At 36.7% G+C, this 15,101-nt stretch overlaps 1 protein-coding gene across 14 annotated transcripts in view; it reads right to left on the reverse strand.

The window, feature by feature from the left end:
- AFDN (afadin, adherens junction formation factor) overlaps positions 1 to 15,101 on the reverse strand; it is a 111,306-nt gene that overhangs the window by 13,052 nt on the left and 83,153 nt on the right. For 13 of the 14 annotated variants that reach the window (XM_057381221.1, XM_057381216.1, XM_057381227.1 and 10 more), the window contains 7 exons: positions 7,868 to 7,933; positions 7,635 to 7,708; positions 6,988 to 7,106; positions 5,767 to 5,961; positions 5,417 to 5,508; positions 4,794 to 4,982; positions 1,122 to 2,144 (listed from right to left, as the gene is read on the reverse strand). In XM_057381221.1, the coding sequence (XP_057237204.1) occupies positions 1,122 to 2,144; positions 4,794 to 4,982; positions 5,417 to 5,508; positions 5,767 to 5,961; positions 6,988 to 7,106; positions 7,635 to 7,708; positions 7,868 to 7,933 (1,758 nt within the window). The remainder of the gene's footprint in view (positions 1 to 1,121; positions 2,145 to 4,793; positions 4,983 to 5,416; positions 5,509 to 5,766; positions 5,962 to 6,987; positions 7,107 to 7,634; positions 7,709 to 7,867; positions 7,934 to 15,101) is intronic. The other variant, XM_057381220.1, reaches the window with a different exon arrangement.

Genomic DNA, 15,101 nt, shown 5'->3' on the forward strand with positions numbered 1-15,101 from the left:
AGAGTGAATATGAGAAGAGTGAGTTTAGGAAATAAAGTTGCCAAAACAATCCTGAACTCAAATCCTACTCAAGCCACTAGCTATTTCTGAATGTCAAAACAAGCATGTCCAAACATTTCTAAGGAATTAAACATTGCTTATCACAGAATTAATTAAATTTTTCAAGACAAACACACAGAAGACAGTGAACATATTACAGAGCTAGCTTTTAAGCCTGGAAAAGCGTAGCTGTTGGTATGTAACTTGGGGATCCATGCTGTTATTCAGAAAAAAAAACAGATGTTCCTATAGAAACTTTTTCTCAATAACAGTTGATTTAGCAGAGACTTGGGAGACAACAGCCASCAGCAGAGTGATTAAAAATTTATTCATATTATTCAGTTGTATCATCTTATTACTTATTTTATGACCTTTCACAGAACTGAAGTTAAGAGTAATCAAACCTTGTCAGATGCTGATTAAATACCATGAAAAATCCAGGCATGTATGAGCTGGAGTACTAGACAGGGTGCGGTAGCTGTTACAGCAGCCAAAACCACATGGCTCCCCACTGCTGGGGTCTGCGCTGAGGTGGTGGTGGTAAAGGTAGAGGTAGCAGCTGGATCAGACCAGCAAGCTGGAATGTCTGTTCAGCCCACTATTCCCTGGAAATGGTATGCATTCAGTGTCTATGTTCATGTCCCAAGACTATAAATAAAAACTCTTAGAGGTGAATACACAGGGGAGGGGAGGGAGAAACCAYGCTGGGTTTATTCCTGATTCTCCTACAGACTTTCATAATGTTTTTGCTTACCTTTCTGAAAGCAAACTTCTGCCCTATTTTACCTTCTGACCACACTCTAGGTACACGGCAAAATCCCTTTATCCAAAGGGAACTTTTCTCTTCCCAAAGCCRGAAAAGTAAATTCAATTGTAAACTGAATTTATAAAAGGTAGCTTCGATACTTTCATAAATACATTAACTGGTGAAGCCATTCAAAGTTATTGATTTTAAAATTCAAGACATTTAAGAAAGTGTCATCCTCCCCTACCTCTAAGAACATCAAAATACTCCAAACATGAAAACCCACCAAGCTAGAAATTTACACTATTTTTCTCTAGAAAGGATTATGCCCTTTTACCCTTGCTCTTCTTTCTGCCTCCAGTCGCTGCATGATGAGCAGAGTATCCACCTCATCATCCTCCTCTTCATCGTCATCTTCATCCTTTTGCTTTGATTCTTGCAGTCGTTTTTGGAACTGCCACTCAAGCATGAGTTTGCGGAGACGGTCGTTTTCTTCTGCTGTACGATCAGGCTTGTTCTGAAGATCCTGAATCTCTTTACTCAGCATGTCCACAATGTGCATCTGTTGCTGCTTCTCCAGTTTCTCCTTAGCATCCCGTTTCCAGGGATCTGGAGARAGGCTATCACCAGAAGACAGTTCTTCCTTGCTGATAGTAATGTACTGCAGATCTCTCCGCTCAATAGTCCGCGGCTGCTGTTGGGGCTGCAGCTCTCGAATAACTGTTTCTTGAGACCTCTGCAAAGTTGAGGGTTTTTCTGATTTCATTTGTTGAAGGGAAACGGGAGGAACCACAGGCTGAGCAGGAATTAGTGGCTGAGAACGCATTTGACCCAGTTTTCTCTCCTGCTCACGACGTTTCCTTTCTCGTTCGTCTTCCAAACGTGCCTTTTCCTTTTCATACCACCTCTGATGCTCTTCTCTTTTTTTACGCTCAGCAGCAGCTACCTGGGAGGATGCTTGTGCTCCTATCTGATTTGGAGGAGGAGGGGGAGGAAGAGGCAAATCCATCTGTAGTTCATCAAATTCAGCTGCATAATGCACTGGAGGAGGCGGTGGTGGAGGGGGAAGATCTGTTCTGATGGGCTGGGAAATGGCCACTGGAGTTGGCTGGCTGGTGGCTGGAGTTTTCCAACGGCCAGGTCCACTTTTAGTTAAACAGGAACCAGGAGAGACTGGTTTGGAAGAATGGTTCAGGTGTTCCTGGCTAGATGTGCTAGAATCCACAGATGAATTCATCCACTGATCGCTGTCTGACTTCCGATCAATGTACTCCACATCCTTCCGTATAACAACTTCCAAACGACTCCTCTCTGGCTGGAAAACTTTATCTCTGAGCTCTTCCTGGGAACGAGCTACACGCTGAAAAAAAATTAAGCAAGGCATGTATATCACAGTCCATCTACATTAAAACATATTTGAGAATGGCTTACAAAACACATTCTTATTMCTGAAGGTAATTACTTTTAACAAATTTCAGTATTTCCATGCCCAGTAAGTTTCTCAAAATCAACAATAAAATATTCTTCCCAGTCTTCTTAACTCATTCAAGTGATGGAAGACTTACCAAGCTCCTGGGAACTGCCTGGTAACTGGACTGGGAAGAAGGATGAATGCAAAGTGAAGTTTAAGCTGAAAACTTCCCAAGCTTCACACAGTTTCTCAGGACTATCCCTGACACCCCCTCCCCCACATGTGAGTACAAGAGCCCTGGCAGCTCTGAGCCGTGGCTCAGTCATASCAGCTGTGCCATTCAGACTTCAGCTGGCTTCATTGGACATCTTTTCTATTGGAAAAGCAAACAAAAGGACTGCAGAGAGAGAGAGAGAGAGCTCCTGCCCACCCTCCTCCATTAACAGACAACATGCCCCTCAAGAAACTCCCATTACTAAAGTGGGAAGCTCCCATTACTAAATTACTTCCATTCAGGGCACAGAAACCAGGCAGGCCTAATTCTACCTGCTCCTTGGGCGTGAGTAGAATAGTCTGAGATTTTTGTCACTTTAGTGCATCAAACACCAAGACTGAATCTGTACAACCTCAGGGTCTCACAGCACTGAACAACCACCTGAAAAGGAACACTGGGCCATAAACCAGGATTATTAAATCTCTTAATGATTTCCTTGAAGCAAATATTCATACTTTCAATGTCAGAAACTGCTAGGCACTGAACACATAATGCACCAATTATCAACAACTGAGTGAAGACTAACAAAGCAAACTCCTTTTATTTTCCTTCATCAATGACCTTAACCATGCCCTCTAAAGAATGCCTTCTTTGAGAGAAACAAGTGTATTTTTTACGCTCTATTAGTCCAACAGAGCTGAACACACATTTATTTGTGTTAGATTTGCTGTAAAGATGCATCTAGCCAAACTGTTTGCTAATGCCTTCAGAACAGAAAACATGCATTTAGCAGCGKTTTTTTATAAGCCCAGTTCTCACTGCAAAGATGCATATTTTTTTATTTTTGTAAAAAGTTTGTTTTCCTCTAATTTTCAACTTAAAAGAACTATTGTATGGCAGRGGAAAACTACTTTAAATACTTGTAAGGAGTTAAAGCTCCTATTTTGTCTTAGCAAAATGCTTTTCCATACTGCCTTCAGCCTTAAGGCTATAGTTCAAATTCAGCATCTGTCAACAACTCCATAGATGAGCTTCATCTTTACCAGTTTTAACCAGTTCATCTCAGCTACTCACTCAAGCTTGTCTTTAATAGGGGAGAGATGCATGCCCAGGCAGCAATTATCACAGAATTTAGTTAAGACAAAAGGATTGGAACCATTCTGTGGAGGCACCCACCTGACCCTTCTCCCACCAATGACAGACAGCACCTAGAAGTTAACCATGCAGCTAAGATTAAATGAGATGAAATTATAAAACATGAAAGTGTTAAGTATGGAAATTCAGCAAAGTATTTCCATATCTATTTACCACAGTCGTTCAACTTGCAGCATTCCCCTTCAAAATTACCATCCTACTTTGAGCAAAATATCTACTTTTTAACAGCCCAAATAATTAAGGTTTGACTCCATAATATTAAAAATTAAAGGRCACAGGGCATTAAGGTTTTATTCAATTGACTTCTTACTAAATTCACTTGCCCATACATGTGTGAGTAACCAAGAAACAATCCTTATTTGCTTACTTACATAGAATCTCAAGATAATATACATTACACTGTTTTTCCAAAAGCATAATGTAATAAGCCTGGTGTAAAGTTCTGTTTTTGTCACTAATTAAGAAATAGAAAAAAAATAAAATAAAAGCTCTATCTTGGTATTTTTAAGTCTGGTGGATTAGGGAAAAAGATCATCCAGTAAATGGATTTAGTAGATCTAGGTTTAATTTCCTATTTGGATTTGAGTGGAGTTCTCATTTACAAGGAGCAGAACAACTCTGGKTTTTAATTTCTAAAAGTACAATGTGGATAAATTCACTTCATGTCAAGATGCATTTGTACTTTAATAATAGATACAACTTGAATTTTTTTTTTTTAAATGAGAGCGGGAATGTGTTTCAGTGAAAACCTTGGATAGGTCTCAAAGTACTGTTTTATTTCAGTTTTAATTCTTCACTTTGTCACTCAAACAACACACCCTTCAACCAACATTTTTCCACATAAACCTTGGAAGAATRGAAGATTTAGTCTGCTTTTCAGAAAACCACAAAACATTTTACAAAATAAACCCTACTACTACTTACACCCCATTATTTCTAACAGAGGATTAAAATATCCCAGGTGACAGGTCTGCAGAACATAACATAAATTCTATGAAAGGTGGTGGGGGGAAAAGGCAAAATTGAGAAATGGGGGTGCGGGGAGTGTGGAGGAAAGCATAGAGTTCCTGAACCCAAGCCCACCTTGGCAAAAGTATAGCTGCTCCTGTCTCATGGTATAGTTACAGAGAGCTGACTATTCTGAAAAAAAGTCTCCAGCAGTCTGGGACTGGAAAACAAACAGTTTCTTTCTCGTTTGTTTCCTTATACTGAAAAAAAATACTTCTCACCTGCATGGTAGTATTGACAGAATGATTACTTTCTGCCTGGACCTGTGGTTTTTCATCGTAGTTTGGCCACTGACTCTGAGCTGGACCCATTCGATCCTGGGACTTGGAAGCTGGGAATGTGAAATATTCTCTAGTATAGGTCTGTGTTGGGATGGGATAAGCTTCAGGTCGTGGTGGCAGAATCTGTTCCTGAAAAAGGGAGAAGGAATAGGAGGTAGAATTTTCTAATCACATAGATCTGTATGGAAGATTTTTCTAAACATGCATTTTCCAAATATTTTCTTTTGGCTCACAAGAGCRTTACTCATCTGAGATAGGAGATGAAGGTTGCCTAGTATCAAATATAAGTGAGGCTATGACTCATGTTTTTATGTCTCAAAGCGAGTATGCAATATTGTACAAACCTAAGAAATCACAAGGACAACTTCATGCACAAAATTCAATGAAATCATTGAAAACTGTCTCAACCTTTCATCAGCTGTAATACGCAAAACTCCACCCAGTCACGAGCACCAGCATTGCAGTCAAATAGTTCAGTAAGACACTGGTTTGACTCAAGCACACTGACACTATTGATAGCCAAAGCAAGTTTAATAGCCAGCATTTTGCTTGTCACTTCTGACCTCTGTACAAAGATTTCCAGTAGAGACTGAGGTTATTTTGGTGGTAGTTCCAGAAGCATAAACATTCTTTCCCCCGGGGCTTGGAGGCTGATCTGTTGGAAAGTTAAAGGAAGAATTTACACAACTGTTAATAATAATTTACAGAACTTAATAAAGACTTAATAAAGTAACAGTATTCACAAAATAACTACAATTTTTTCTTTACGTAGTTCTAGTGAGACGCTTGCTCCAAATGTTACTACCACACTGGTATTTTAAAATTTTTAAAAATCAATCACCCCCCTTTGAATGCAACAGCCCCTAAAACTACTGGAGGAGGCATCCCAAAAAGAASGATAATTTTTCATTACTTGCTACATTGGGACTGGACCGATGATCAGCTCTGTTCTTCATCAATCTGTCATCCCCTGGAAGCTTCTTTGGTTCACTGTACTCTGTCCATGGCAGCYGAGGACTCTCAGGTGATCCATTTTGAGTGGAGTTGTTATACAGCTCAAAGCCTTCACTCTTTGGTCGGGGTTTACCTGAGCCACGGCGGTCAGAAACTGTAACAGTTGTATATGTAGTTTCTCCCTTTCACTTAACTACTGTCTAGCRTCTTTTTTTTCAAACTACCTTGAGCTTATATTTAAAAACTAAGTTCCCAGTAAAGAAAATGCTAGATTTTAAAATATTTGCTTCTTCAAATATGCAATTCTAATCTTGTATCAAATACAAGAATTCCTTCAATTTGTATTCTTCAAAAGAACTACTAACAAGATACCACAATATTTGGAAAAGCCACATGTGTTATACTGAAAGGTCTGGATGACTGAGGCATATGGCATCGGGGATGGTGTTGTAAACTGTGATAATAAAGATTTGTCCTTTTAACCCATTCTTTTCTATACTGTAGTACGACCCTGTATGCAGAAAATGTCTTCACTGACAAAATTATTTCCTTCACAGTATTATTTTATATCAGACTTCTATATGTCTTTTGTTAGTACCCTGAAGTGGGATGATAAAATAAAACATTGGAGAAATATCCAAGAACTTCTTATGATCAGACAAACAAACTTAGTAAGATACATTTCAACAGTTATTGTTTAAAAAAAAATTAAAATTCAATGTCAAAATACACCCCAGGGCTTCTGTTTCTATTTATTTCTCTCCTAGTAATGATACTGTACTCTGTGGTTACAAGGAAGACATATTCTGAGGGAAGAGAARCTCTTACAAAAGGGACAAAAAAGCCATTAACTTTAATGACCTTTATATTTATTATTTTCCACTTGTCAAAATAAAAATTAATTCAAATCAGAATTGTGTTTAAATCCGTAATTAAGTTTTGAAAGGTTCATGTGCAAAGCATTTATTAATTATTAGTCTAGGAAAATTTCAAACAGTATTTAAAATCAGAACTTCTGTTAAGAAAGGATTTTTTTTATTCTGTGCAATTATATTTCTTTTCTGATTTAATATTATGGCAATACTTCATAAGGTACTGTAAATTATATTTTCCGCATTCTTATAAATGGAGAAAGCACTCTTACAAAGCCTACTAACATCAATAATATTAGTATCTTTACCTCTTTGCATCATTGGGGATGGCTGATTAAGCAGGGTTGCCAGACCATGGTAAATCGCTCCTTGTTTTGCTACTTCTAGTGTTACCACAGAACCTGTCCTAGTCATAAGTTCTGCTGCCCTGCAATAAAAGGTGAAGCAAATAAAACAAAATTAAATTAGGCACTGTATTAGTTAGTTACCCCTATTATCAGTTTGTATGTCATGATTTCTCACCTCTGGTCTAGTAATCTGTTGCTTGCCAAAGCACTTTTTTCTGAATAATACTTAAAATCACTTTGAAAATAATTGTAAGATAATGAAAGAAGATGGGCTTATGTGCACAGACAACACCTACTGGCAAGTAATATTTATTCCCAATTTTTGCTTTAAAGGTCAGAAGCCAAAATATTTAAATTAGAGCTAAATAAAGATTGTTCAAAACCCAAATGTATAATACAATGTCTTCTATATAGATAACCCATATTGCATGAAAAGAAGGGAAAAATAGTACATAAACAGTTGAACTTGTTACTAAGGTTATTCACAGGCAGTTATCAAAAGCCAAGACAAAGCCTAAAATGGAAAAAACCAAGCTTCTGCCCATTTCAGTGTATTATTAATCTAATATTTTCTTCATGTAAAAACAACCAAGGAAAACATTTTGTACCTTTCCTGGGACAGGCCCACCAAACTTCGACCATCCACACTAAGCAACTGATCCCCTGCAGCCAGGCGACCATCCTAAATACATATTCAAGAGAAGAAAATTCATACACTCATGGTAACATGATCTTAATTAAAGCAATCAATTATTCACACATTCTAGCAAATGAAGGATTTTAAAGCATTTTCAAAGGATCTTTCTACCTTTGAAATCTGATGTTTAAAAATATTACTAACCACATCTGCAGCACCTCCTTTCACAACAGACTTGACATATATTCCAAGTTTGTCTTGACCAGCACCCTACAGAGAAAGAGGCACTAATTTAGTTAATTTGTATTTGCTCTCTTAAGCACTTCACAGACTTTAATCAGAATTTTACATGGCTAAGTAAACGTCTGCTTTTGCAYTGCTTTTACATATTTTCAAACTGGAGAAAAAAACATTACACAGAGCAGAGTTACATTCAATTAAAGTCATGAAAAATTTAGTATTAGGCCTAGTAAAACTGCAAGCTTTCTTAAGAACAAATATTCCTTGTTTCTAATGCAAGTTTGAATAAGAAAGAAGATACATTAACTATAACTCAAACTTCAGAAGTTTATTGTAGTTCCCTTCTAATAAGAAATACTTATTTGTACTTTTACACGCATGTTGTTACTATTATTTATACCACTTTGTATTACGTTTCAAAGGAGTGCACTGTACCCCAGTGAAACAGGTAAATTGCAGATTGCAAGAAAAAGGAATAAAAAGGGTTTTTTTACATTTATTAGGTCTGTAAAGGAATGAAAAGTGACTCTACCTTTATATAGACAAGTAAAGAAGATATAAGTATTTTAGAATTGGCAGAGCCAGTATTTAAGTCTACTGCAAAACCAGGCAATTTTGTTCATAAAGCATCKTCCTCAAAAGTATTCTGCTACATTTTGAAAGGACTGTTAACAGTGAACTTACTGCAAGACAACCAACAGATCCAAGACACAAGAGCAAAAGCATCTATTCAAGCCATGCTGTTGTGTCATCCACATGCTCCAGTATACAAGACACCACACATATCAGTCCAAATGTTAGTATCACAAACCTTTAAATTGTCTCTTAAAAAGCAAGACTATTGTCATTTATCTACCATACAAACGGTGCCATTTTACTCTGCAAGTCACTTAGGAGAGTGCTAAATACATTTTCAACAGAGCACAGTCTTAATTGTAACAACATTTTTCTAAAATAACCTCCCAAATTGCTTTGATATTAAACATACAGCTTCCTCYTTCCCAGCCCTCCACCACCCCCTGCCTTTCTCCACTATTTTCTTTTGGCAGCAAAAGCATGCATTGCTTCCATTATTGTAATAAAGTAAAAACAAGATTCAAGGTGAATATTATTCAAAAACGAGTGTTATACAGTCTTGGTTATCTAAGCAACTGAAAGACCTATTTTCATTAAATCTTGAGTTAATCCCAGATGTTTACAAAAAAGCCACAGAAAAAAGAATTCCTTCAAGTCTCATGATTCCAGATTAACATTCTATGTGTCCAAATTTTTCATAATAATTGCTCAATTACTTATGGATTAAATGGAAAGTTGCAATGAATACCTAAAATACAGATACTTTCTTTGTCTAGAAAGAATATATAAAGACAATTAAAAGAATTTAGTTGCTTTTTATGTTTTTTTAAAGAGCTCTTAAGAAACATTGCAGAAACTGAAGAATAATATTAACTTTRTACCAGAAAAATCAGCTAAAGTTAKGAGAAACACAAGTCAAACGACAGCTAGATAAATGTAATGGAAAATGAAATCATGCTTCACAAAACTCTTTATTTTCTCCCAAGCAACCAAGATGTACATGAGGAAAGATGACCTAGCTGAACACCTGGACTTCCAAGATGGACATGGCAGTATCTTTTAGCAAGAGTTCTTCAAGACTTCAAAGTGACATGCAATAAGAAGGAACCTGTCTTCATGTATTAATAGCRGGTTCAAGAATGGATCAAAAGTTGCTAGTTTTCATAAGGAATGGAAGGTTGCAGAGGACCCTTAAATGAATGTGCTGCTCACCATGCTCATAAGTATTAAAAAAAAGGCAAACAATAATGTAATTAAATGTACCAAATAGAAGATTCATCAAGTCAAAACCAAGAGTAGGAGAAAGATCACATGATGCTGAACACTATAATAATGCAATAATGGAATGAAAATGTACTTCACTGGTCCAAATGTGAAGTAATGCTCCAACCTTCTAAGGTGCTGGTTCCTATCAGGGCACCATTGGCAGAACCAGTTGCCACCTGCCCTTGTTGAGAACTGAAAATTAAATGATGGGGGGGGGTTATATGTCCCTTCCTCTGCCTCCAGTCACTAAGCATACCTGAAGGCAAGCTCACTGAATTCCAAAGCGCAAAAGAATCAACAGCAACTCACCCACCCACCCTTGCAGTTATAACCTCATGCACCACGTCTGTCATTGAAGGGACTAAACAGAAGCTTTTCTTCGTGGCCAGATTGACCAAGGATAACCAGATTCCTCCGAAGCCACCTGGAACTGACAGCATTTTTATTCAGTCCTAATTTCAAARGATGCTAGCAGGAATCTCTTCCTCTTATGTCCAGAAATCCAGACAAAGATCTGTCTAATACAAAGATTAGGTAAAAACAAGAAAACCCTTGGAAGAGCACTGCCACTTAAAACCGCGCACACATTAATCAAGCGACTTTGGTACTCGTGTATTGCATCAGAAACTATAGTCATCTGTATATATCACCTTTCTCAAACTTTATTATGACTCCTAGTGCATGCTAAATAAAGTCAAAACATTCTGTATAAGCCCATGATTATCTGCAAACTGTGCATTAGTTTGCAGATAATGATGAAATAAACATTTTCAACTGCACAAATATCTACAGAGTGGTTTCTAAACTGATTTTAGCTACTAAAGGTTAGTCACTGTTTTCAGAGCCATCTTTCAGCTGAGAAATCTGGAAGCCAACAGAACTAACAAAAAAGAATATACAAAGCAGAAACCACCACAGTCACTAAAAATCCAGAAGGGTCATATGTAGAACACTGTTTAGAATTCTGATTACTTCCTTACAAAATGACACCAACAAGAACAATGAGGTTTAGAGAATAAGAAGATTCATCAGAAACATGGAATACCTTCCTTGGGAGAACCAACTAAGTAGACATGGATTCCTCAGCTCAGTAACAGTCAGGGAAGTGAAGGCCAATAGGATTATGAGTGGCACCTATATAATTGTTTATCATCTCTTCTGATCAGCCAATAGAAAACACTTTCTTACTTCTGCTATCACATTTAGTATGTTTTAAATAGAAAAACACAAACCCAAACAAAACACAACAAACCTCTGCCCCGCAAACATTTTTCATTGGATTTCATAATTAAATTGGGAAACAGCCAGGAACAAGACTGCTGAAAGATGTCAAATTGTAAACAGAATCAGAGATTCTTGGTAGTGCTCTTTGAGGCTTTAGGGAAAAAAAAAAAATCAACAAAAAAACCAACCCTAAGTTTTACAGTAACTTGAATCCAAATTTTAAAGTTCTGTTGAAACAGATTTGAATTTGCTTTGGTTCCACATTACAGAAGGCTGCATTGGAAGGAAATATATAATTATCAGAAACACAAAAATAGGTTCTTAATATGTAGTCACACACAATAAACTCCAAACTGAACAAGATTCTCATACATGGCACATGAATTTTCCTGTTATCATTTATTGACATTACAATAAAACAGATTTTTTTGTGAATTACTTATTAACCTGCTTTTCTTTCACAGGGATGTGAAGGTCAACGAAATTAAAACTATTCTTCCACAAACAAAACAGAGCAATAACATGTGCATCAGTAACAAAAATATGATAAACCTTCTTTTCACTTCACTTTATTTTCTCCAATCCTGAATACCAGAAGCATTGTATCCATATAGYTTCTAGTCAAAACAGCAGAACACAACTGTAAAGGCATCAGATGACTGTGGAAAGCAAGAATGCAATAAGTGTAAGGAGATGGCTTATTCCCTCACCCCAATTAACATACAGAAACCTACAGCACATTTTCTCAAAAATACATAACCAAATACAAAATCCCCAAAACCTTTTCAATTTTTTTTAAAAAAATATTGTATTACATTCTAAATTTTTAAAAAGCCTCATCTACTACACCATACTCTCTAGCACTACCAATTTACCCATTTTCTTTCACACTTAATGCAGCTTTCCCCCACAATCCTTGCAGAAGGTAAAACAATATACCCTTTTGAGGAAAAAATTGGGAAATCCTTCCCTTTAAGTAATAATTTAAGAAAAAGCCCATTAAACAACTACTGCTGCTTCAGTTCACCTGGGTGACAATATTCCTGAATAGAACCGAGTACAACACTATTCTGAAGACCTCTAAATGATATCTACTTTTACAATGCTTAACCAAAATAGAACCCTAGTGGAAAAGAAGTTCTATAAGGAAGATATTAACTGAAAAGAATTCAACAAATAGTGAATTGGGGACTGAAGAAGGGAACACGGTATTTAAAAATGGTGCTACCTGAAGTACATCAGACCAAAGCTTCAGCATAAGAAACACCTCCATTCTGTTCTTTACAACCCAGTTAAATAATCAATATACAAATTCCAACCCAAGTAAAGTGCATAAAGCAGAGACAATTAGTTTGGAGGCCACCAGGGAAGCACTATTTACACATTTCAGTATTTTTAGAACACTGTAATAATAAATTAACTACAATGACACTAGTAGTGCATTCATACAGAGTGTCAGGAAGAAACCCACCTGTCTGCTCCCATACTGTCTCACACTTGGAGCTGTGCAGGCACTACTGTGTTGTGACAGGTCCTGTGACAATTCTGGCTGGAGGCTCAGCTGATTCCCGTCTTCAGCTCCCCTCCTCCCAAATACAAGCTTTGTTTTCAACTAAATCAGCTTCCTCAAATTGTTTACAGCACAGCATGACTGTTCATAACAGTGCAGGACAGGGGGTTCTCCTAGGAGGGGTCTGTATTCATCGAGGGGGGTTGATCCCACTATTTGGTGAACAACGTTATTTTCAACCCAACAACTTAAACTGTCTGAAATTCCTAAATCCTACTATAGCTCACCTATTGACTTTTCAAGCAGCTCTGGTGGTGTCTGCAAAACCACTGTATTCTAGTGGAAGTTGAGGCCCAAARCAATTGCAAAACAAACACCCACATAAATGCAGATTCTCACAGAGAGAAGCAAACAACACCGTGCAAAAATGTCTTCATTTTAAGCTTTTGAACACCTGCATGCCAAGTGCACTGAAAAAAACACTTCCCAGCTTTGCCAAGTCCCACCTGTTTCCATTCTAAATGTAAAAAAAAAAAAAAAAATCCTAGCTTTAGCAAGAATGACATATGCAGAACTCATGTAAACGCATCCTGCTAAAATAATACCGTGCACTTTTACAATGGGATAAAAATGTTGTGTTCCCGCTTCCCCTTTTTTTTCCAGAAAGCTTTATTAGGCCTGTGAGTCCTAACATGAAAAGTTTATTGAGAATAATCTTCATGCTTGGGCTGATTCATGTTTAAGACACAAAGCCAATGCATGGGGGAAACTGAGCAAAACTATTAGATCTTATACCCAAGATGAAGCTTGCATGAGATGCAATACCTTTGTAAAGATTTTCTTATCATCTTACACTTATCTTGAGAAGCAATTAAATGTTTTAAAACAGCACAAGTTGAAAGATGCTAACATATTGCACTTGCAACCCTGACATGCACTTGGAGTTTAGTCAGAGTATGACAATAAATAATCCTCAATTTGCTGTGATTTACAGGTTGGAAATCTATGACAAAGGACAACTTTCACATTTAACTGTAATTTTAATCAATTTTCTAATCCTACTTGGGAGGTAATAATAAACACAGGACACTGCTTCATACAGAATACTGTTTAGAATGGTAACTTGGCCTTTATCCTAAATCTAAATGAAGAAAAGAATGTATGGGAAAATGATTAAGTGACCAAACTACTTTGTAAAAACTAAATAAACAAGGAGTCCTCTCTCATTGAGAGCTAGAATAAAAGGAGCTACAAGTCAGACCATACATGAAAAACTAAGGTGTGAAGAACTMTCAAGAAATCCAGAGATTAAAACTCACTAGAAGTTCTACTTTTTCTTTAATCTACCTTTATTTCATCAGTGTGGCCCTGTATAGGATTTGACAATATCTAAAGTGGGACTGACGGAAGAACTGCAAGCTTTTTAGAAAAGCTTTATATTTAACAAGGCAGGCTAGTTTGAAATAGTTCTTGTTTACAGAAAAACATATGTTTAGAAAAATATTTAAAGATGGAGTCTAAAATTTCAACCTAAGGCTATAAATAAAAAAAACAAAGGAAAATCAAAAGCAAGAAAATAAAACACAGAGAGGGTTAACCAAACATTGATGATGACTGTCAAGTTTCACATCAGTACTGTTCACAGTCCACAACTTGCAGAGTCCATGCAATCTAACTAACCCAAAAACAGGACCAAATACTATGGAGCAGAGAACAGTTAACCAGCTGGAACTTCAGCAAGAGCCTTGAGTTAGTTTTTAAAAAGCACTACTATTTATCTTGGAGATGAATTAATTCAGATAGACTGGAGCCAACAAAAAAAACCTATTAAAATACAACAATTAAAGCTAACATCAAAATCTCACCTGAGAGATAACATTTTTTTTTTTAACATATATAAATAACTGTATATACTAACAAATGCGCTCTTATACATACGTATTCTTCTCAACTAATTCAGGAAAAGTGCTTGCTAGATACTCATATTTGGAAAATTAAGAAGTAATAATGCRTTTGTAAACTTTCACTTATAATTGTATTCTAAATAAGCAGTAGGACAACTGGAAAACCTGAGCTAGATCCCAGGACACATCACCTTTTATAAAGGAATTCAGTAAAGAATTTATTGAATAAATAAACAAATAAATTGACTGAATGACTTTCCTGTAGGGCCTGAAAGACTGGAAGAGTTCTGAAAACTCATGCAACTATGGCAATCCATAGCAGTTAAAAAGCAAATTTTGGCACCTCTGGTCAGCATAACTTCAGCCTCTAGAATGCTGATACAATATATTTAAGATGGCACTGACACAGGGCAGGGAGCAAACAACTAACCACTGCAGTGCATTACTAAAAGAGAGCCTGAAAYGTCAAGAAAACAATCTAATCTCCCTGCAGTACTGCATTTGTTTATGAGATTCTTCAAGTCACACAGACTTCAATCTCAAAAAAAAACCCAAAAAACAAAACAACAACAAAACAAACAAAAAAAAAACAACCCCCAAGAAAACCAAACAAGAAAAAAACAACTCTAGAAATTCACTGGGAGCAGGAGGATGGAAGGAAAATAAAGTTGATACAACAGAGCCAAGTCAATTTAATGCATTAAAAAAAAAAAAAAAA

The sequence above is a fragment of the Malurus melanocephalus genome, unplaced genomic scaffold (assembly GCF_030028575.1).
Source record: "Malurus melanocephalus ecotype Western Australia unplaced genomic scaffold, MMel_1.1 scaffold_499, whole genome shotgun sequence".
Lineage (NCBI taxonomy): Eukaryota > Metazoa > Chordata > Aves > Passeriformes > Maluridae > Malurus > Malurus melanocephalus.